At 41.2% G+C, this 24,615-nt stretch overlaps 2 protein-coding genes across 2 annotated transcripts; both read left to right on the forward strand.

Annotated features, from left to right (window-relative positions):
• The first annotated feature begins 11,922 nt into the window (after positions 1–11,922).
• LOC110875232 (disease resistance protein RUN1-like) lies at positions 11,923–13,118 on the forward strand. The gene is made up of 3 exons (XM_022123430.2): positions 11,923–12,035; positions 12,095–12,451; positions 12,557–13,118. The coding sequence occupies exons 1-3, from the start codon at positions 11,923–11,925 to the stop codon at positions 13,116–13,118; spliced, it is 1,032 nt and encodes a 343-aa protein (XP_021979122.2).
• Positions 13,119–21,518: 8,400 nt separating this feature from the next.
• Positions 21,519–22,211, forward strand: LOC110875231. Its single transcript, XM_022123428.1, has one exon. It carries the CDS (start codon positions 21,519–21,521, stop codon positions 22,209–22,211), a length of 693 nt encoding a protein of 230 aa, XP_021979120.1.
• The last annotated feature ends 2,404 nt before the right edge of the window (positions 22,212–24,615 follow it).

The raw sequence follows: 24,615 nt of genomic DNA on the forward strand, positions 1-24,615 counted from the left end.
AGGGGGAATGACAGCAGTTCAAACTCTAGTGAGTATTGCACAAAACGTAAACATGGAAAATGAGCTTGGTACAATGCAGAAGCCACCGAAATTGATAAATATCGACGAGTATTCGGGATGGTCAGATAGGTATAAAACACGGGTACAGGCAAATCATTTTGAGTGTTGGATAAAAATTGAGTCAAAGTATGTTGTTCCGAAAAATGAAGCTGGTATTGAAAAAACACTTGGGAACTTTACTCCAGCCGAAGAGGATAGTTTTAAAGCCGAGAAGAAAATGATGAGTATCTTACAGCAAGCCATCAAAGAGGATATTCTGGTCTTGCTACAACATCAGAATGATTCGCAGTCTATCTGGAATGCACTTAAAGTCAAATTTCTTGGAAGTGCTGCAATGATTAAGAGCAAGAAGGTGTTACTCAAAAAGGAGTTTGATATTTTTACATCTATGAAGGGAGAATCGACAAAAGAATTGATCGAGAGGTATTGCCATTTGGTGAAATGAAGCGGTTGTCTATCAACCAAACATATGAAGAATGGGTGGCTAAATTGGCTGATGCTTTACCGTACGATGAGTGGGGTACTTACTTGATGATGTTGAAAAACAATTTGGAGTATGCTGGGTTTTAATCTAAGCATGTTCATCGAGAAGATCGAAGGGCATGAGTTAGAACATCGAAAGATAAGAAAGATGAACTCTGCTAATGTACAACAAGATGTTCAGTTGTACTACAAAGGAAGTTCATCTGCTACGACTACTCCAAGTCCAAAAATCCAGACAGCATTTAGTGCAGATTCATCGGGAACTTCACAGAGCACACCGAACAACTATTCATCGTTCACAAGTTATGAACCGAATCCTAAGGTTCAAGAACAGGTGTCTCCTCAAGGATCGTCAAGTTCAAATCAGAGTTACGTTTCTGGGATACAGTGCAACATTGCAGTGAACATCAAGAATGGTCAAGATTTTACAGAAGCAGCAGCAAAACAACATATTGCACTATTAACTTCCGTTCTTGAATCATATGAGAGTCTAGTGGCTGGAAGGATCGGTAATCCTGACATGACAAAGGAGGATTACGATCAAATTGATCCTGAAGAGCTAGAGCTTATCGATATCAAATGGGGCATGGCAAGCCTCGTGAGACGAATACAGAGATTTATGGAAATAACCGGACGAAACAGTCTTGCAGGACCGGATTGTAAGCTTGGGTTTTATAAAGCAAAGGTTACGTGTTTCAAATGCAAAGAAAAAGGGCATTTCAAATGTGAGTGTCCAAACAGGGAAGTAAACAATCATCAGAATCCGTTCACAAATGACTATTACCGACAAGCAATCTATCACAAAAACAGTCAGCAACCATTCAACCCAAGACCTTAAATCGAGAACAAGCCTGAAAGAGCTCTCTTGGTTAATCAGGATGATGAGAAGCTCCCTGAAGGTTTTGGTTGGGATAAATATATTCCTGGTGAGGGTCTTGCTATGATTGCGGAGATTAGTGAAGAGCCAGAATGTGTTGTTGAAGCTAAGGAAGTCGGTGATGTGATGAAGGAGGAGAATTTGGCTGAGCTTGAGGAAGCTGAAAAGGAGGTTATTGCTAGTTCTTTTAAATCTATAATGCCTCCTAACATGTTTGAATCTTTTGCAGGTTTCTTCAGCGAGCCAACAACCGGTTTATGTCCACAATATGAAGCTGAAAAGACTCCAGTTGAAGAAATCATAGATGTTTCTAAAAAGATGAATGAAGAAACTCTGAAAGAGATTGCTGACAAAGCACTGATGGTGAAGTTGAAAGAGGTAGACAAAACTCAAGAATCAGTGTATGCCAAAACGAAGTCTGTCGAAACGGAGTCTGTCAAAACGGAGTCTGTCGAAACAGAGTCAGTCGAAAAGGAGTCCTAGTTCAAATCAGAAAATGTGGAGATCAAATCAGGAGAAAAATCAGAATCTGAGTCTGATGGGTTTGGTAAACCAGATATTAAAACTAAAATAGAAGAAAAGGTTTTTGAGAAGATTGATCCAATTCCTGAAACACCATGCGAAAACTGTTTAAAACCCTGCATGGATTGTCTTGAAAAAGACAAACAGTTTCAAGAATTGAAGAAATATAATGATGAAGTAAAATTTGATCTTAATGATGTGAAAGAAGCTTATGACATTTTATCACGGTCAATCAAAATGATTCAAAAGGAAAGTATAGAAAATGATAAAGCTACTAACTTGTTAAAAGGCACTGTCATGGAAAAACAAATGGTGATTAACCTCCATCTGGACACAATCGCATCTTTGAAAAAAGAACTTGAATTGATGCGAATTGAGAATGAAAGGGTTGATAAGAAATTGATCAGTTATATTTCTTCATCATATGTGATAGATCAGATTGTTCCTCAACAACTTGATGCTAAACCTGCTTTCAACAATGTTCCACCCCCGATGTGGAATAATTATACACAGAAATATCTAGATAGGGTGGAAGCAGCTTTGAATCACAAGTTGAGAACTGTAGAGAATGAGTTACCGGAAAACATTGATGTTACATTCTCACCATCTGATACTGACAACGAGTCACAAGTGATTAAAACTGTTGTTGACCAAGTGTAGGATGAAGAAAGTGATAACTCAGATTTCAGTACGGTTAAAACTCATTTGGAGAATTCCAATTCTGATTCTGAAGATGACGGAAACTTTTTGGATAAGTTTATACCAAAACCAGATAAAGTTATGAATGATGATTCGATCATTATGGCTTACACGATGACCGGAACTGACAAACTATATATTGATTTTGAATTTCTGATTCAGAATGCAAAACTGGAAAATGTTGAAAAGGTTTACAAGCTTGTGGAAATTGACATTTCAGAGGTTAACAACAACGCGTTTCTTAACCGAAAAAATCTTTTGTGAAACAACAATAAACAACCCGGGAAAAAAAGAATGGGTGGGTAATAATGGTGGTAATAACAAGAGAAATGGAAACAATTTGAAAAAGAAAGGCGTTGGTTTTGAAAAGAAAATGGCTAAGAAGGATGTCAAGCCAAAAGAAAATTTGGGTGATGTGTTTGTTGCTGGACCTAGTGCTGAAGCTGAAAAAGCTTATATCTTTAGTCAAAAAGCAATTGACAATTTCAATGCAGCTCAAAAGTTGAAAGATGAGACCAACAGATCTACTTTTGTTGAGTATGACAAAAGAGTCTGTTATCGTTGCAATGAAATTGGTCACATGGCCAAACAGTGTGTTAAAAGGATTGAAAAACCAGTTTTTCAGAAACCCAAACCTAAAATTTCAAAAGATGTTAAAGGAAAAACACCGATGGTTCTCCCTGTGCGTATTTTAAAACGCGGTGAATCTTTGAAGTCCAAGGACAAGCCAAAATCAACATTTGAGATTGGTGAATCTTCAAAATCTCCAAAGACTTCAAAGGTTTATCCTAAAATGAAGATTTTTCCAAATCAATCATGGGTGGATAAACCTAAACAATCATTTGAAGAAAAGAAAATGGAAAAGGTTCTAAAATATGAGCCGAAGGTCGTTGTAACTAACAATGAAAAACTTGAATTTGAATTGGACAAACTGATTGAAGAATTCCCACCAATCAAGGAGGGATATCTAAAATCAAAGTCAAAACCTGTTGTTCCAAGTGTTGTCTTCAACATTCCAAAAGTTGATGTAACTTGTGATCTGATATTTGGTAGTATTCCAAATGGGAAGAAATCTTGGGCATCGTTGTTTGAATGAATGTCTTTGATGTGTGCAGGGGCTTCCGAGATCTATCATCTCGAAGTGGATCATGGATAGCGGCGCATCAAAGCATATGACGGGAATGTTAGCATTGTTATATGACGTCAAATCAAAAAATGGAGGATATGTTGGATTTGCAGGAACGCAGGGTGGCAGAATCGTTGGTGAAGGAATTCTTACCATTGGAGTAGTATCGTTTGATAAAGTGAACTACATTGCAGAACTGGAAAACAATCTGTTGACCATTTCGCAGATTTGTGAAAAGTCTTTCACAGTTCATTTTACAAAAACTGAATGCTTCATTCTTAAACCAGGTTTTAAAAATTCTTAAACCAGGTTTTAAAATTCCAGAAAATATGGTGTTGATGCGCGCTCCTCATGAAAACGATTTGTATGTCCTAGACATGAGCGTCGCAACAACATCAGACAAAAAGGCACAATGTTTTATAACTAAAACAAAAGCAACTGAAAAAGAGTAAAAAATTGGGCATCGAAAGATGGGTCACATTCATGTGAGAAAAATGAATTTATTGGTACACAATGATTTAGTTAAAGGTGTTAATTTGAAAAATTTTCATTTGAATGATGATTGTGTTGAATGCAAGAAGGGTAAGCAAACCAAGAAGTCACACCCAAAGAAGCTGTTGAATTCAATAAGACTACCGCTAGAAAGACTCCATATGGATCTTTTTGGTCCGGTAAATGTAAAGAGCGTATGTGGAGAGTCCTATTGTTTAGTAGTCATTGATGACTTCACAAGATTTTTTTGGGTGGTGTTTCTCATAAGCAAAGATGAAACGTTTGAATCGTTGATGAAATTATTAAAGAAGATGGAGACGCTGTACAAACTGCCTATCAGAAGAATTCGAAGCGATAACGGAACATAGTTTAAAAACAACCGTATGCTTGAGTTCTGTAACGACAAAGGAATTCTTCGTGAATTAAGCGCACCGTATACTCCACAACAAAATGGTGTCACTGCACGAAAGAATCGCACGCTGATCGAAACAGCATGAACAATGCTGGCAGATTCCAAATTGCCTATATACTTTTGGAATGAAGCAGTTGCAACAGCATGCTATACACAGAACCGTGTTCTCACTGTGAAGAAATACAAGAAAACTTGCTTCGAGTTGCTTCATAGCTATAAACCAAATCTGAATTTTTTAGAACCGTTTGGATCACCTTGTACATTTATTGATCCTGATGGTAAATTTGGTGCGAAAGCTAATAAAGGTATTTTTGTAGGATATTCGAGTCCACTGAAGAGAGTATTCGTTCTATGCCTGGGGAAGATTATTGAAGTTCAGCATGTCGACTGTCAACGGTATACAGCTTCGAGCCAGCTTCCCCGAAAAAAATTGCTTTTCGATTACGATAAACTCTGGGAGTCGTTCCAGTTGCCGACTGAGCCAAGCAAAGAGGAACTAGCATACTTATACCAACAGCAGCAATCTCAAACGCAAGATCAAGTACCGAGACCGTTGGTAGTTTCTCAACCCAATGTGGGTGCAAATGATCATGAGCCCGGTCCAAGTGGAACAACACATGAAGCTCCAGATGAAACAACTCTAGTTTTTTATCAATCCGACGACTCAGAACCGGAAACCGATCCGATTTTTGACGAGGAACCAAATATTGTGACTACGGATGCTGTTGATCACACGGGTGATCAAGATATCACAAACTTGCAATCGGAAGTGAGCGTGCCAGACACAGTCATGCCGAGAACTTTGTCTTATCATCCATCGGAACAAATCATCAGAGAACTTCAGAGTGGAGTGAAAACAAGAGAACAGATCAATAAATGGCTTACTTGTTTTTATTCTTCTGTAGCACTGTTACAGGAAGAATTCTTATTGAAATGCTTTATTTCGCAGGTAGAGCCAAAGACATATAAAGAAACATTAATCGAGGAAAGCTGGGTGAATGCAATGCAGGAAGAGCTGCAGCAGTTTGAAACGCTGGGAGTATGGAGATTGGTGGATCTCCCAGAAAATCAAAAGCTGATAAAGACCAAGTGGGTCTTCAAGTGTAAGCGGGATGATAGAGGGGTCATTCTTCGAAACAAAGCACGTTTGGTAGTACAAGGTTTCAGTCAGCAAGAAGGCATCGATTTCACCGAAGTGTATGCTCCCGTTGCTAGACTCGAGGCGATTAGAATCTTCCTGGCATTCACGTCATGGAAAGGATTCAAATTTTACCAACTAGATGTCAAGTCTACATTCCTATATGGAAAGATCAAAGAAGAAGTGTACGTCGGACAACCACCGGGTTTCACCGATCCAGTGCACAAAGACAAGGTTTATCTTCTCGACAAAGTGCTTTACGGACTACACCAGGCCCCGAGAGCCTGGTATGAGACGCTTTCCCAACATTTGTTAGCCAACGGGTTCATCAGAGGGACGGTCGATAGTACCTTGTTTACAAAAGAGGTTGCAGGGCATCTACTCATTGTTCAAATCTACGTTGATGATATCATTTTTGGATCGACGAACGAGGCGCCCGATATCAGTCTAGCCCGAGACAGTCACACATGATGATTGTGAAAAGAATTTTACGGTATCTTAAAGGTTACCAAAGCACCGGCTTGTGGTATCCTAAATCTGGTGACTTTTCTCTTACTGGTTATGCTGATTCTGACTTCGGGAGCTGTAAACAGAATGCAAAGTCCACAACTGTTGGGTGCCAGTTCTTCGGAACTGGGCTTGTTACCTGGCAGTGCAAGAAACAAACCACTGTCGCTCTCTCGACCTGTGAGGCTGAATACATTTTGGCCTCCAGTTGTTGCTCTCAGATCCTCTGGATCCAGCAGCAGATGAGGGACTATGGTTTGCAGTTCTTGGATACACCAATCTTTGTGGACAATGAGGCAGCAATAAATATCACTAAAAATCCGGTTCAGTACTCTAAAACAAAACACATTGAAATTCGACATCATTTTATTCGCGATTGCTATGAGAAAAAATTGATTCGAATTGATCATATACAAACCGATGATCAGAGAGCTGATTTTTACACAAAACCTTTTGATAAAAAGAGATTTAACTATCTTTTGAAATTAAACGGGTTGAAAAATTTGTTTTCTGGGAGGGTTGTTGAGTGTGAAGCCGAGGAGGACGGCGATCAGAAGTGATCCACGTTGTGTTGTCAAGTTTCTGTACAGTTTTCTTTACTGCTTTTGATAAAACCAAAAACACAAAAATATGTTTTTAATTTTAGGGGGAGAAAGTTTTTAGAAAATACAAAAACATGATAAAATTTCAAAAATCCAAAAACATTGGAAAAGTCAAAAAGAGTTTGTGTAAAAAGGGGAAATGGTAGTACATCAGCTAGATAGTTGCAGTACGCTAGAGATATGTAAAGTTTTGATGTGTTAAGCAGTCTTGCAGATGATATGCCGACAGGTTTTTACACATTTAGTAAGTTTTTTCGGGATATAAACCTAAATCATTACTTGCTTTTACGTGGGGAACATCTCTCGGATATATAGGTAACCCGTGAAATCCTGATTGAAAGGCTCTATTTCTGACATACTAGGTCTTTGTACGTCTTGATATCTGGGGTATTATACCCGGACTTCTGATTTTGCGGGAGCAATAGCCTAGTCCTCGTATAATACTTTGCATTGCTTTATTTTTAAAGCCCTCCTCAGCATAAAAAATGATGAAACATTGAAAAATGCTAAATAATGTGTTGTTGTAAAGAAGATCCCCAAGGGGGACCCACCTTTAAAGTCGAGCCATCATCTCTCTGATTTTGCGGAAGTAGTAGCCTGAGCTCTCATGGTCTCGCACTTAACCCAATTACAGATATCATTAGTGTGCACTCACCTGTAAGACTGAATATAGTGGTCTGGATACGGGAGTATATTATGAGGTGGTACACATGTATAAGTTAAGCCTTTAAAACACTAACTTTGCATCCTGAACAGATTGAAATTTGTGTGAAAATTTAAAGTGGATCAGTATATCGGCAATCAATGTGAATTGTTTAATGCTTAGTATGTAATCGAAGCTTAACGGTACTTGTAGCTTGTCAGCAGCTGATATGATCCCCTAACACGCTCACCAAAATTTTGTGTGTACAGTTTCCAGTTTCTTACATTCCAAATCATTTCCTGTTTGTTTAGCTTAATGTTGTAAAAACCAAAAATATTTGATTTTCATCTTATTTTCGACAACGGATGTTGGGGATCTGATGATCAAAGTCTCAAAGTGCTAAACAAGTTGGATCATGAGGTTTAGGTAAGCAAAAGTTTGTGAAAAGGTGTTGGTAATTGCTCGAAATGTTCAAAGTTCATTAGTTTGAACTTAAATCTGTTTCAAAAAGTCAGCAAGTTCATAAATTGGTCAGCCAAGGTCATTAACTTGGACTTGGAAGGCTAAACAGTTGACAAGGGTCATTAACTTGGACTTGGTTATTGGTTAACTGGGTGTGATGGTAAAAAGTTGAAAATAATAAAAAAGCTAAAAAATTGAAAATTTTGAAAAATTGAGATTTCAAACGAAATGACCATTTCGTACGAAATGGCCATTTCGCTGTAAAGCTCATTTCGCTTGTAACTGCCACATTGTCTCTGAGGTCCATTTCGCACGAAATGGACATCTCTATAAATAGGGGTTTCAATTCGCTTGAAGGCATCTGTTTTTTCATTTCGTGTCAACACTCTGTCAAAAGCGATTTCACGCGAAACACTAATTTCATTGTTTTCAAGCCAGATTCTTGCATGTTTGTTGTTCGTAATCCGTGTTTAAGTTGGTTTACACAACTTAGATCATGGGAAAGGTGAGTATGATGTTTGATTTAAACCAATTCTGTCGGTTTCGTATGAACGGCAATGAACAGTCGTTTGAAGTTTAGATCTAGGGTTTGTTTGTGGACTACATTGAATGAAAAACACTTTATTGTGTTCGAAATGTGGTGTAGATTAGATCTAGGGTTCCAATTTAAATCAGATAACTAGTTTTCGTATGAACCCAAATGAATAGAACTTAGATCTAGGACGATTTTGTGGATCAAAATGAACAATAAACATACTCATGTACTCAGAATCTGTCATAGAACATATCTTGGGGTTGAATTTCATCATAAAATCAAGATTTGAAACCTGTAATTTCACTGCTCACAAAGTTGATTTCAAACGAAATGACGGTTCATTTCGTACGAAATGGATTGCTGATTAATGTTTGTATTTCATGCGAAATGGCCATTTCGATTGGAACTTATTTCGTTTAAAACAACCATTTCGTTTGAAACTCATATCGTTTGAAAGTCATTTCGTGTGAAGTGTTGTTGTTTTTGAAAATTGTCAAATGTGTTTAACTTGGTTATTGTGTGTATTTTTCAGGCTACGGATGTGCAGTTTGATCCGTTACATAACATCTGTTGTGTATACGATAAAAAGTTACCAAAGATGGATGCATTCAAAGATATTCTGGAATTTATGGAGAGGTTACCAATCCAGAAGGCATTGACGAATCAACATAATGTTTTCAGATCTCACATTGAGCGTTTCTGGAAGAATGCAAAGTATGACGACGAAAACAAAGTGATTACTTCGATAGTGAGCTTGGATGTTAAAGATAAAGAGATTATTATTACAGAGCAACTTGTTCGTGAGGTGTTAAACTTTCCAGATGATGAAAATTCACCGACGAAGTTTCCAGAGAGAATGGTGAAGGGATGTATGTTGAGGATGGGTTATAATGGTCCACTGAACAGTGCAAACTATCTAAAATCAATTTTTTCAAAGCTCTTCTGATTCAGAAGTTGATGAAACTGAACGTTGGAAGAAAGTAATGTCTGAAAAAGAAAAACAGAAGAAGAGAAAGAGGAGTGGAGATGATGATGATGTGTATGTTCCATCTCCAGAACAGGTTCAAGATGTTCAAACACCACCATCTTCTGGTGGTAGGAAGAAATCTACGACGAGAAAACGTGTTCAATCTCAAGTAGTGAGAAAGTTGAAAATCAAGCTGAAACCTAAACATGTCCAAGAACCACAACATCAATCACCACCACATCAATCACCACATCAACCACAATCACCACCACTACAATCACCACAACATCCACCATCACCACCACACATCTTACAAACACCACCATCCACACAACCCCTAATTCAAACAACTCCTAGATCGTCTACCTTTAAATATTTTCCACACATTCCAGAGAATATAAATCTTCAAGAGGTTGGAGATTTTAGTTTTATGAACGATGAGCTTGTGAAGAAGCTGCAATGGAAAGTGGAAGAAGTGTTAGTTGAGAATAAAAAATTGGTAGATTGTGAAAAGAAGTTAGAAAAGCGTGTAAAGACAGTTGAACCTGAACATTCCTCACTGTTGAAAAGAGTTGAAGCTGATCAAACTGAGATTGATATTATGAAAGTTCGAATTGCAGAGTTGGAAGAAGAAAAGGCTAGCAGAGATGAACAAAACAAGTACTTTGAATTGAAAAACAAAGAATTGGAGGCCAACAATGCGAGAAGAGAACATGAAGATTATATGTTGAGAAAAGTGATTGAAGATTTGATTGGCAAATTAGTTGAACAAAGATTCAAGGAGATAAAGCTTGAGGAAGTCAGCGCATGACGTAGAGCTGAAATGGAAGCTCAGATGAAAGATAGAGGCAAAGGGGTTGAAGGTGAAAAAGTTGTTGATGTTACTGAAAAGGCAATTGTTGTGTCAGAGCCAATAGAAGATCCAATATCATCTGTCTTACCAATATCTTCAGTGTCTGGTATATTTGATGTTGATGTTGAAGATGATGTAGATGATGATGAGGAAGGTGATGACGAGGATGGTGATGATGCTTTGATAGATGATGCAGACAATGTGTTTTATACGAGTAGTCATGATGATGATGACGGGAATGATGACGACGATCAAGGTACTTCAGGTATCAAAGTTACTGAAGCATCTACTAAAGAGAATGTTGATGATTATCTTCATGACGATGCTAATGAAGAACCAGAGAATTCTGAAAGTGAGGGGGAGCATGTTGATGATAAGAGTGTTGATGAAAGTGAGAAATTGATTCTTCGCCTTGAACCTGATATAGAAGAAGGTGAAATCAGGCATACTTATACTCTAGATGAAATCATCAAAATGGCGCATATTGAAGATATTAACTTCAAGTTTGATTTTGAAGAAGAACTGAATCAGTTTGATATCAATCAGCAGCCCGATTATCAGTACAAGTACGTTGAAGAAGCTGATAATTACGACAGGGTTGAAGTTGAAGATTGGAGTGATGAGGATCAATCTGAAAGTGCTCATGTTGATCCAACTAACTTTCCTACACTTGTTGAATTCTTCAGTCAAGCAAACATAGATGAGTTAAGAAGGAGAGTTGAATAATGTTTAAAGAATAAAAATTTTGATGGAACGTCGAAAGATGAACGTCGTGAAGAAAGAAAGAAATGGTTTAGAAAAGATACTGAAAGAAAATTCAAGAGACCGTTGAAGTTTTATAAAAGAGACAGAGAAGTTTCTCTTGGCGACATAATCAGTTGGGGATATCTGCCGCAGGTGAAAGCATATGCTATCCGAAGAGAATTTGGCGTGCAATACTTTGAGTATATTCAAGATATTATGTCTTTGCCATGGTGGGACGTTGAAGAGCTTCCTAAAGTCAGAACCTTGTCATATCCTGTCAGAGAACGTGATATGCCGACTTGGGGTTTGATGAAGTTCGAAGCGTTTAAAGATTTCAAACACTGGAAGCCGCACTATCCGAAGAAAGTGAAGAGGATAGATCCAGTTACTGGTATTGAAGAGACGATCTTGCAGATAAAGAAGCCTAGAGTGATAAAGAATATCCCGTTGCCGAAGATGGAACAGGATTTTCACAAAGGGTTTTTGTGTTGGGTGTACAGTTGCATTTCGACTGAAGTTGTGATTGCATACAAGGTGGAGAATGAAATCAGATACATTCACTTGTATGATCCTCTGTGGATAGTTAACTGCTCAGCGAAGGATATAGAGTGTTTGTTCGTAAACAAGATCGGTTAGCTGAAGATAAAGACCAGGCATTACAGTTTCAGAAAGTTGCAACAATTTTCTTTCAGAAAGGAATTAATTCTGAAAATTCATGGTCGTCTAAGTGGAGGAAGATTGAGAAAGAATAAGCTCTGAAAGCTGAGAAAGAAAGGAAAGCACGTGAAGAAAAAGACAAGATGTTAAGACATAATGTTGTGCAGAGGATGGTTGAAGAGGAAAAGCGTGCAGTCGAAGAGAATGAAAAGCTTAGGAAGATGTTACTGAAGAAGCCTAAGCAAAGGGAAGAAAAGTTTAAGTCCCTGTGAAGAAAGTGCTGAAGACAACCTGACTGAAGACTCTTGACCGTAGAGGCATTACCACTTACAAAGACGATGAAAAAATCAAGAAAGGGAAAAGGATCAATGATCAGCTCATCAGATCCATAGAAGACTCAAGAATATACATCATTGTTTTCTCCAAGAACTATGCGTCTTCATCGTGGTGCTTAGACGAGCTCGTCAAGATCATGGAGTACCACAAAACAACCGGGCGGACTGCTTACTCTGTTTTCTTTAATGTGGAACCCACCGAAGTCCGCCACCAAAGTGGGGCAATCAAAGAAGCTTTTGCCAAACATGAAAAGGATGAGGCTGCTGAAATATGGAGAGATGCTATGAAAGAAGCAGCCGATTTGGCTGGGAGAGAGTTGAAGACGACCTGTGATGGGTAATCCCTCCTTGTTCCGTTATATATGATTATATGTTATAAATTTGAAATTGATTGTTCATGGGGGGTTTTGAGTAATCTAATATAATCTTCTTTAACACACAGGCATGAAGCCAAGTTTATCCAACAAATTGTTCAAGACATTTCACTAGAGTTGCGTTTCGTGAATTCAAATTCGAGCAATGATGGAAAATTAATAGGCATGGAGACCAGTGTAAAGGATGTAATTTCAAATTTAAAAGATACTTCTGTTAATGTTCACATGATAGGGACCCTGGGGATTGGAGGTGGCGGAAAGACGACTTTGGCCAGAGCTGTTTTTGATCATATATCTGATTCATTTGAAGGTAAAAGCTTTGTTGAGAATGTCAGAGAAGTTTCAAAGGGCTCTGGTATGAAGGTATTGCAAGAGCAGATCCTAAAAGATGTGTTAAATGATCAAAGCCTTGGTGTAACAGGCGTTTATGAAGGGGTAAACATGATGAAAAAATTGATGGGTAGTAAAAAGCTACTTGTTGTTTTAGATGATGTGGATGATACCGAGCAGCTTGAGGCGTTAGCAGGTGAGCATACTTGGTTTAAGTCAGGAAGTACAATCATCATCACAACAAGAGATGAGCATGTGTTGGTAGCCCACGGAGTGAACTTTATTCATCATGTGATGTAGTGAGTAGTATGATAATGAAGATCAAACACGTTGATTCTGTGAATAGCCGTGTCGTTCTTCCCCAACCCTAAAATTCAACCCAAAGGGCTCAGAATTTGAAGTGAAAAAAAACTGTTTTCTCAAAATTCAATTCTGATTGATCAAATGACTAGGGCAATACATAAATAGAGACAGAAATTCGAAACGGGCCTAAAAAAGACAACGGGCCAAACACAAGCCCAAAAACAAAATGCCCAAAATACTTGAAAAAACATAAAAATGGAAAAACTAATAGAAATAAGCGTTTTTCGGCCCAGACGATGACCCAAACCGCCGTGGGCTGTTTGCAGCAAGATAGAGCTCGTTCTCCCGTTCATTTCGACTGGTCACACGCCCAAAACGGACCCCCGTAGCTCAAGTTAGAGCCATTTCAGTGAAGCCCCTTTTGTGACACGATCTTGGGCCTCCAAATACAGGATGGCCCGCTCTTCCACGCTTGGGCCCGCATCATTCCCTCCTGGGTAGACAAAATTCGACCTCGAATCCGCAGCAACCTCATCATCAGACGAATCCCCATGAAAAGGCAGCAAATGTTTGACATTGAAAACATCAGAGCAACGAATATGGCTTGGTAACTTCAGACGATAGGCATTAGAATTTATCTTCTGCACAATCTCTACTGGCCCAATCTTCTTGGCTGACAACTTATTATACTCCCCCACTGAGAAGCGATCCTTAGTCAAAATGGCCCAAACAAAATCACCCTCTTCAAAATCAACTTGCCTACGCTTTTGATCTGCAGCTTGCTTGTACTTTGAATTAGCGTTGGCCAAGTTATCCTGCACAGCTTCATGAACATCATGTAACCCAACCACAAAATCTTGCACCTTCTTGGGAACAGAACCTGGTGAAGGAAGTGACATCAAATCAAGAGGACCCCGCGGCTTAGCAGAATAGACCACCTCAAACGGACTAAACCCAGTACTTCTATTAACAGCATGATTATGAGCAAACTCAGCCTGACAAAGCTTTTGATCCCACGACTTCACATGATCACCCACAAGACACCGCAAAAGATTACCAAGTGATCGATTAACAACCTCTGTCTGCCCATCAGTTTGGGGGTGGGAAGCACTGCTAAAATTGAGCTGAGTGTTCACCATTTTCCATAAACTGCGCCAAAAGTGACTCAAGAAACGAGTATCCCGATCAGAAACTATAGAAGATGGCAAACCATGCAAACGATAGATATCTCGAAAGAACAACTGAGCCACATTAACTGCATCCGTTGTCTTCTTGCAAGGAATAAAGTGCACCATTTTAGAAAACCGGTCCACCACGACGAAGATCGAATCATTACCACGCTGAGTACGGGGTAACCCCAACACAAAATCCATGCTAATATCTACCCAAGGTTGCTGAGGAATGGGTAGAGGCATATAAAGCCCTGCATTGGTAGCTGTGCCTTTTGAAACTTGACAGATCCTGCAACGTCTAACAAACCGGTCAACATCCCTCCGCATAGTAGCCCAAAAATAAGAAGACTGCACCAGTCGTAAAGTACGGTCTCTTCCCACGTGCCCTTCTCCATGCAGTTCTTTAATTATTTGAAGTCGGAGGCTGGAATTGGGAATACACAATTGATTTTCCTTAAAAAGAAAGCCATCATGCACAAGAAAATCTGCCCTCTTCCCAAACTGCACATCCTGCAAAATGACAGAAAAATATGGATCTGCTGTGAGCTGTTCCATGAGATTGTCTAGCCCGGGTACAACAACTCTCATAGAAACAAGCAGGCTACTCCTCCTGCTCAAGGCATCTGCCACACGATTCGAAATTCCAGACTTATGCTTCACAACAAAGGTAAACTTTTCCAAGAAAGCCATCCACCGGGCATGCTTATGTGACACTTTATCTTGACTGCGGATATGCCTCAGCGAATCATGGTCTGTAAATAAAACAAACTCCTTGTGAAACAAATAGTGACGCCAATGTTTCACAGCCTGGACCACTGCATAAAATTCAAGATCATAAGTGCTATAACGTAACTTTGGCCCAGTCAACGTCTCACTGAAATAAGAAACTGGACGCCCCCCTTGACTTAGGACTGCCCCAATACCACCCTGCGAGGCATCTGTGTGCAACTCAAAAACCCGAGAAAAATCTGGCAAAATAAGAATTGGTGCTGATGTAAGCTTTTCCTTGATTAACTGAAAAGCTGATTCTGCCTCCTCAGTCCATATAAAGGTCTTTCCCTTCATGCAGTCAGTCACTGGTGCCATAAGGGAACTGAAATTTCGAATGAACCGTCTATAAAATGAAGCAAGACCATGGAAGCTACGTACTTCAGTTATTGTAGTGGGGGTTGGCCACTGCTTAACAGCCACTACCTTGGATTCATCCACCTGTATTCCGTCACCAGAAACAACATACCCCAAAAACAGGACCTTAGGGACCATAAAGACACACTTCTTTTTGGCTGCATACAAGTTATCCCTTCGGAGCAAGGTCAAAACCTGTCGTACATGCTTCACATGCTCATCAAAATTAGGGCTATAAATAAGAACATCATCAAAATAAACCACCACAAACTTGCCAATAAAGGGCCTAAACAACTGGTTCATGACCCGCATAAACGTACTAGGGGCATTGGACAAGCCAAAAGGCATCACTAACCATTCATACAACCCCTCACGAGTCTTGAAGGCGGTTTTCCACTCATCCCTAGGCCTGAGTCGGATCTGGTAATACACACTCTTCAAATCTAGTTTCGTGAAAATAGTGGCACCGCTAATTTGATCAAGTAAATCATCAAGTCGGGGAATCGGAAATCGGTACCTTACAGTGATCTTGTTGACTGCACGACTGTCAACACACATACGCCATGTCCCATCCTTCTTTGGAGTCAACAGATCAGGAACAGCACAAGGACTCATTCTTTCCCGAACATACCCTTTAGAAATTAAATCTTCAACCTGCCGACGTAATTCCTCATGCTCCTTTGGACTCATTCTGTAATGGGGCTTATTGGGTAGCTGGGACCCCGGTTCCAAATCAATGTGATGTTGGATGTCTCGTAGGGGTGGCAACCCGGCAGGTAAATCATCTGGGAAAATATCAACGAACTCCTCGAATAACGGAACCATACATTCAGGAATGTCGACTTCCTCGGCCACAGGCTTCCCAATCAAAATAAAAACGTTGTCTGCTTCCTCCAACTCATCTTGAAACTGACTAATGGTCAACAGAGTACCCGACTGTTTCATGGCTAACTGCTTAGGCTTGCTAGGAACAAGAGTGATTTTCACACCACCAAACAGGAAACTATACGTATTGGACCACCCGTTATGTTCTATATTACGCTCGTACTCCCAAGGCCTGCCCAACAATAAGTGACACGCGTCCATAGGGACCACAACACACACGACATCATCCTTGTACGTGGACCCAATGGAAATTGAAACAAGTGCCCTTTTAGATACCGTCACTTCACCTCCCTTTTTCAGCCATTGAAGCTTGTACAGTTTCGGGTGACTCTCTGTCTTCAAGGCCAACTTTTGGACTGCCTCTTCAGAAATCAGATTGTCACAACTCCCGGAATCGATGACGAACGTGCAAACCTTTCCCAAAATAGTACATGTTGAGTGGAAGATGTTATGCTTCAGCCAGTCATCCCCATCTGCCTTTGGTGTATAGCAAGAACGTCTAACCACCAAATTCACCCCAACATCACCGGTCACAACCTCCTCTTCATATTCAGTTTCTTCATCGTAGACTGGGTTATTCTCATACTCTTCATACTGATCATCCTCAGACTCAGCAAATAAGTGTCTTTTACCAGCCTTTTTGCACTCAGCTTGAGGATGGCCTGTTTCACCACAATTGAAACATCTCGGACCACTACTGCTAGCCCCCTTAGAAGTAGGCCCGGTATTACTACCCCCGGCTTCCCCTGACTAGGCCCGCCACGAGGTGCCCCACTGCCTGACCCAACGTTTCCCCCAGTGGGGGTAAATGAACCGCCCACCCGACGGTTTTGCTTCGTCAAGCCTTTTTGAACAAGTATTTCCCGCCCGCTAAAGCCGCACGTCTTAGGGACTAAATCCACTCTTTTCGCATGGAGCCCGACGAGCCTTACTACCTTGCTTGGGAGCGTTTCCAAAACCTTTGTGCTCGTTGCTCCCAGCATGGTCTTTCTGATTGGGCTTTGTGTGAGAAATTTTATAACGGTCTCACCCAAGAGACTCGTGAGAGGTTTGACACTAATGCGGGGGGGCACATGATGGGTATTCTTACAGTAGCTGAGTGTCGAGAGCGTTTTGAGGCATTTGCTCAGTCTCAATCCCAAGCACGATCCGATCAGAGGTATCAAAGTGGTAATTCCCACACCACTACTAGTACACCCGCCCGAGGGGTGAACCATGTCACAATGGATCCTAGTTTAGCCTCTGTTTTGGAAAACATGTCTAGGGAACTCAAAGAAATTAAGGCTAAGGTAGACAAATGTGAGTATTGTCGAGGGGGTCACGACACAAATGCGTGTCCATTACTTGTTGGTGAGGAGCAGGTCGACTACGTAGGAGGAGGGTTCGGTAGAGGTCAACCTAGCAGTTTTGGTAATAATAATAATAATAATTTTGGGTCGGGTTGGCGTAGTAATAATAATAATAATAACTTTAATAATAATAACACTTTTCGCTCAAATGGACCCCCATGGCTTTCAAATGGCTCAAAACCCAAATAGGGGCCAAAATTCACTCTTTGGTGGGGGTTCAGGTGGGCAGTTCAACAAAGGGTTCAATGGGCAGGTCAAGGATGGGGGGTCAAATAACCAAGGTCAAACATGTCAAAGTTCAAGTTATGATCTAGGGGGTAGTTTAGAGAGAATGGAGTCCATGATGAGTCAACTAGTTGTTAGGGACCAAACTACCCAAAAGACCCTTAGTGAACACGACCTCATGCTTAAGAACCACCAAGCCTCATTCCAAGACCTTCAATGAGTCGTAGGGGATATGTCTAGAAAATTAGAAGAGAGGTTACCCGGTCAATTTGCGGGTAATACCCAACCCAACCCCAATGCCCATGCTAAAGCCATTACCACTCGTAGTGGCAAGACCGTAGGAAACCCTAGAGTCGAGGAGAGAGTAGTTGATGAGGAAGGAGATGTGATAGATGAGGAGATTGAAATGGAGGCTCCCGGCAAAGTGCAAAATAGGCTAAGCCCAGCAAGTACCGCACAGCCCGGTGAGTCTCAAGGTGAGAAGAAAGTTGAAAAAACACCGATAGATGTGAGACCTTCACCCTTAGTGAACCATGCGTATGTCCCGTTTCCCTCCCGCCTTAGGAACCAAAAATACTCTAGGGAATACAGGCAGTTTTTGGAGATCTTCAAGCAATTGAAGATTAACCTCCCCTTTATTGAGGCACTCCAATCAATGCCCAAATACGCTAAGTTTTTGAAGGATCTCCTTAGGAATAAAGAAAAATTAGGAGAGTTGTCCAACGTCCCGTTGAATGGGGATGTTCCGCCGTCGTGCTAAATAAGCTTCCCGAGAAGCTTACCGATCCGGGTATTTTCACCATCCCTTGTCTATTCGGTAGTAATACCAACACTCGTGCCTTAGCCGACTTAGGAGCTAGTATCAACTTGATGCCCTTTTCTCTTTATGAGAAACTAGACCTAGGAGAGCTTGCACCTACCCGAATGACATTGTCTTTAGCCGATCGGTCCGTTAAGTACCCTAGGGGTATAGTTGAGAACTTGTTAGTTAAGGTAGACAAATTCGTGTTTCCCGCCGATTTCGTAATTCTAGATATGGAAGCGGATGAGAGAGTGCCCATTATCTTAGGTCGTCCTTTCTTACGTACCGCCAAAGCTCTCATAGATGTCTACGATGGTAAGATCACCCTTAGGGTCGGTGAGGAGAGAGTTACCTTTGAGATAGACCGTTCCATGAACCACCCGAGTGGTTCGGATGACTATAGTGGCCCTTGCCATTCCGTCTACTTTTTGAACTCGTTTATCTCGTGTGTCGACCATTGCTTAGAGTACATTAGTGGAGCAGACCTAGTGGTAGGAGAGAAGGAAGAAGAGGAGTTAGAGAGTGTAGGTGAAGTCGAAGAGGAGGGGATTCCTTTAATCCCCGATGTGTTAGCGGTTAGTGATGACACCACTCAACCCCCACCCCTAGAGCTTAAAGTACTTCCATCTCATTTAGAGTATGCTTTCTTAGGGGAGGATTCCGAATTACCCGTTATTATTTCATCCAAATTAGGGGAGAGTGAGAAAGTGAGGTTGTTAGAAGTGTTGAAGGCCAACAAAGAGGCCATTGCATGGAGATTGTCCGACATTAAGGGCATAAGTCCTTCCTATTGCACCCACCGGATACTCATGGAGGATGATTATAAACCGGTGGTGCAACCCCAAAGGAGGCTTAACCCCAACATGCAAGATGTAGTGAAAAAAGAGGTTCTTAAACTCCTAGATGCCGGGATGATATATCCCATTTCCGATTCACCTTGGGTTAGTCCCACACAGGTTGTCCCCAAGAAGGGGGGGATGACCGTTGTCATGAACGAAAAGAACGAGCTTATCCCTTCACGCACGGTCACGGGTTGGCGCGTGTGCATCAACTACCGAAAGTTGAATGATGCCACCCGTAAAGACCACTTCCCACTGCCTTTCATAGATCAAATGTTGGAGCGTTTAGCCGGTCAACAATTCTATTGTTTCTTAGACGGCTTTTTCGGTTACTTCCAGATCCCCATTGCACCGGAGGATCAGGATAAAACCACTTTCACATGCCCTTACGGCACCTATGCGTACCGACGCATGCCATTCGGGTTATGTAACGCTCCGGCTACCTTTCAGCGTTGTATGGTCGCCATATTCCAGGATATGTTAGAGACTTCCATGGAGGTTTTCATGGATGATTTTTCGGTTTATGGTGATTCTTTTGAGGTGTGTTTAAAGAATTTGGAGAAAATGTTGAAGCGATGTGTAGAGACGAAGCTTATGCTAAACTGGGAGAAATGTCACTTCATGGTGACGGAAGGTATAGTATTAGGGCATAAGATTTCAAGAGAGGGTATAGAGGTAGATCGTGCGAAAATAGATACCATTAGTAGGTTGCCTCCACCCACGAGTGTTAAGTCGATTAGGAGTTTTCTAGGGCACGCGGGCTTCTATAGACGCTTCATTAGGGATTTTTCGAAAATCACCCGCCCCATGACCCGCTTGCTAGAGAAAGATGTTCCATTCGTCTTTGACGAGGAGTGTCTTAAGGCCTTCAACTTTTTGAAGGAACAGTTGGTTAGTGCACCTATTCTTATCTCGCCCGACTGGAGCTTGCCCTTTGAGCTCATGTGCGATGCGAGTGACTATGCCGTTGGAGCAGTTTTAGGACAAAGAAAGGATAAGCACTTCCACCCCATCTACTATGCAAGCAAAACACTCAATGATGCTCAAGAAAACTATACTACCACGGAGAAAGAGCTTTTAGCCGTAGTTTTCGCGTTTGATAAATTCCGCTCATACCTCGTTTTGTCCAAGACCATAGTTTTCACCGATCATTCCGCGTTGCGTTTTCTCTTTCAAAAGAAAGACGCTAAACCCCGACTCATTCGGTGGATTCTTTTGCTTAGTGAGTTTGATATTGAGATTAGGGACAAGAAAGGGGCCGAAAATGTAGCGGCCGATCACTTATCGAGGCTAGAGGATCCCAAGAGGGAAGAGATTCGTGAGGAGGAGATTGGAGATATGTTCCCTCACGAGTCTATAGAGTTTATTGAGGCCGAAAAAGAGGGATTGCCATGGTTTTGCGATTTAGCAAATTATCTCTCTAGTGGCAATGTTGTGAAAGGGATGTCGCATCAACAAAGGAAGAGATTGTTTAGTGAGGCGAGGAAATATGTTTGGGATGATCCGTTTCTTTTTAGGATAGGAGGAGATAGAGTCCTTAGATGTTGTGTGTCGAGAGAGGAGGGTTGGAACATTATCAAGCATGTGCATGAAGGCCTTACGGGAGGGCATCATGGTGCCCACGCCACCGCCCAAAAGGTATTTGATTGTGGTTTCTATTGGCCTACCGTTCTTCGAGATGCCGAGGAGTTCGTGAAGATGTGTGATGCATGTCAACGAACCGGCAACATTTCCGCCAAAGATGAGATGCCTCAAAATCCAATACAAGTAGTAGAGGTTTTTGATGTTTGGGGCATCGATTTCATGGGACCCTTCCCAAACTCCAAAGGAAACCGTTACATACTTGTGGCCATCGATTACGTTTCCAAATGGGTTGAGGCTCAAGCTCTTCCCACAAACGAAGCCCGAGTTGTTTTGACTTTCCTTAAAAAGCTCTTTTCACGATTCGGTCTCCTAAAGCCTTAATTAGTGACCGTGGCACTCACTTTTGCAATGCATTGATGGAAAAGTTGCTTGCACGCTACGGTGTCACTCATCGTTTATCTACCGCATATCATCCACAAACGAGTGGACAAGTGGAGAATGCGAATCGCGGTATTAAACGAATCCTAGAGAAAACCGTTGGTAAGAATAGAAAAGATTGGACCGACAAGCTAGACGATGCTTTGTGGGCGTTTAGAACCGCCTACAAGACCCTGTTAGGAACTACACCTTTCATGATCGTTTACGGGAAAGCTTGTCATCTCCCCGTCGAGTTAGAGCATAGGGCGCTTTGGGCTTTGAAAACCGTTAACTTAGATATGACCGAAGCCGCTAGGAAGCATTTCTTCCAAATTCATGAGCTTGAGGAGCTTAGAGATACGGCATATGCTCGATCGTTGGGAATAAAGGAGAAAACGAAGTTGTTGCATGATAAGAGGTTGAGGAAAGTGAAAGAATTTAGCAAGGGTGATAAAGTACTTCTGTACAACTCACGGTTGAAGCTTTTTGCGGGTAAGTTGAAGTCGAAGTGGTCGGGACCTTTTATGGTTCATTACGTGTTTCCGTATGGAGCGGTGGAAATCATGGATGAAAAGGATGGCCGTAGTTGGAAGGTGAACGGCCATCGTTTGAAGCACTACCTTGGAGGAGCGATAAACAAGGATGATAGGGAGGTAACCCCTCTCGAAATCCCACCTAAAGCCGCCAATTAGTGTTTTGGGTGAACACCCAAGTGTACGTTTTGTATCGTTTGTATAAGAGTCTTCGTTTGAGTCTTTTAAGTGTTTAAACGCGTTTTTCCGTAGTTTTTCGGTTTGTGTTTTGTGTTGTTGAGAATTTTGCAGGTTTCATCATCGCTACGGAACGGAGAAGGCACGAGAAAAGAGGTCCCAGGTAAGTGTTTTAGACACTTAGAAACATTTTTGAGGGTTTTGGATGGGTTGGGAAAATTGTGGAAAAATTTCTAAGGCATGGAAGTGGAAAATAGACGCAACATTCTGCCAAAAATGGACCCTCGCGCGACGTCTAGCCCCTTCGCGTCACGCGAGGGGTAAAGGTTCAATTTAAATTGTTTTCCGACCCGCCGCGTAACGCGAGGCCCCCAGGGACCCCCACCGCGTCACGCGAGGCCTATATGAACCTTTTAAAATCGTTTCAAATTGATCCTGTTCGCTGCATTCTTCCTTTTTCCCTTTTCAAAACCCTAAAACGCGAATTTCACATAAAACACCATAACTCACTCGTTTCTTCACCAAATCACTCCATTCTTCTTCCTAAATCACCACAATCACGTTCCCCACAATCTTAGCCATCTATTTCACCCGATTTCGCACCCCATTTTCACGTTTTTGGGCAAATTCGTGTGCAAAGAGTTCAAGACTTCATTTTTCTTGTCCAATCCGATTCCAAGGTATGTTTTCTGTAATTTCTCACTAGTAGGTAGCTTTATTGCTTTGTTTTAGTGTCGGGTCAGTCTTGTCTTGGTGTTAGGGTTTGTGTAGGGTCTTAAAGTTAGAATTTTTGCTCCTTTTTGTCATGTTAGTGGTATGTGGGTGGTAATGTTTGGATGTTTACTGATGTGTGTAAAATGCAACATATAAATCACATCAATTAAGGCATAAAACTAACCCTTTTTAAGTACTAATGTTGGAAAAAGAGTGTTTTTGTCTTCCTTTTGTATTTTCAGGATGAAATGAGCTCAAAATCACAAAAGAAGCAAAAAGACAACTAATTCTACCATAAATACAAGAAAAGGAACGAAAGTAGACTGCCCAGACCCTCAACGGCATCTCCCAAGGCAAAGGAGAAGAAACAGAGTCTGAACACGCCCCGTGTCCAGCGAACACGGGGGCGTGCCCAGGAAGCAGCAGAAAAGACAAACCAGAAGAAGCTTCCATTGCCCACCACGGGGCCGTGTCCAGCGGGCACGGGGGCGTGGTGAAAGTACAGCAGGCGCATTAATTGTAATTGCGAATTACAATTAATGAAGAGAGAGAATGTCAGACGGGCACGGGGCCGTGTCCAGCCTTCTTTTCAGTTTATAAATAGAGGAGCTTGGTTTCATTCTCTCTCATCCCTTGGCACACCACCTCTCTCACACTTCATCCACCACCCACCACCACCATAACACCATCATCCACCACCATCATCCATTGTCCATCGTAGAGTGTGTGAGTCGTCTCGGGATCCAAGATTGATAGTAAGAGTTCTTGACAATCAAGGCCATGTTTGCCTAAGTCTCTTACATCACTTGGTGAAGACAAGTGTTTAGTATAATACTTTTTATTTTTAATCTTTTGCACTTTTTATTTGGTTTTGTATTAATGACTTTAATAACTAGTTACTTATGTTGAAGGTGATCTTTCCTTATCGTTTGTCCGTGGTGTCTTGGCATTATTTTACTGTCTATATAAAATAAAAGATTTTCACCATTCATATCTCCACGGTCTATATGGAGGTATGTTGGCTACCTGGTCGGGGGTTAAGGGAACGGTTTGGTAAGGGTCTTGCCCTTGTTCAGCGTTTAGAGGTCCTGCTTGGGACCTGGGTCAATTTTAGTAGGATCTCCTTCAATGCCCATAGGTATTGGATGGCGGGGATCCAAACTCTTTGACCCCCTCATAAGTTAACTACTATTAATACTATAACCCGGCTATTTAGGACTGTATCCCTGCTGACTCAGACTACTTAGCCGAGGGTAACGTCACCGCCAAAAGCGGGGCCTACCACAATTTGCATTAATAACTTAATTCATTATCTTTCAATAATCCGACCCTTTAGGATTGTATCCTTGCTGACTCAAACTACTGGGTTGAGGGTAACGTCGCCTTCAAAAGAGGGGCCTACTACAATAACTAAGATAATCTCTTAAACAAGTGCAAAAGTGCGAAAATAATCAAAGGTTATACTAATACACGTGTCGGATCCAAGTGATTCATCTTGTCTATCTGTTTTTATTTTATTTTTATTTTCAGCATTTAGTTAGTTTTTATTTTTCTTAGTTTAAAACATTTTTCTAACCTTTTGATTTGATTAGATGTTGAGGATAAACTGGTACTAAAAGCTCTTGTGTCCTTGGACGACCTCGGTATCTTACCAACACTATACTATGTCCAC

Source organism: Helianthus annuus, chromosome 9 (genome assembly GCF_002127325.2).
Source record: "Helianthus annuus cultivar XRQ/B chromosome 9, HanXRQr2.0-SUNRISE, whole genome shotgun sequence".
NCBI lineage: Eukaryota > Viridiplantae > Streptophyta > Magnoliopsida > Asterales > Asteraceae > Helianthus > Helianthus annuus.

Bases quoted from the DNA above. Each gene is read 5' to 3' on its own strand.
- LOC110875232 (XM_022123430.2), top strand. From the start codon at position 11,923: ATGTTAAGACATAATGTTGTGCAGAGGATGGTTGAAGAGGAAAAGCGT. The intron at 12,036-12,094 runs GTTTAAGTCCCT...TCTTGACCGTAG, and splicing joins CCTAAGCAAAGGGAAGAAAA to AGGCATTACCACTTACAAAG. The intron at 12,452-12,556 runs GTAATCCCTCCT...TTTAACACACAG, and splicing joins TTGAAGACGACCTGTGATGG to GCATGAAGCCAAGTTTATCC.
- LOC110875231 (XM_022123428.1), top strand. From the start codon at position 21,519: ATGGAAAAGTTGCTTGCACGCTACGGTGTCACTCATCGTTTATCTACC.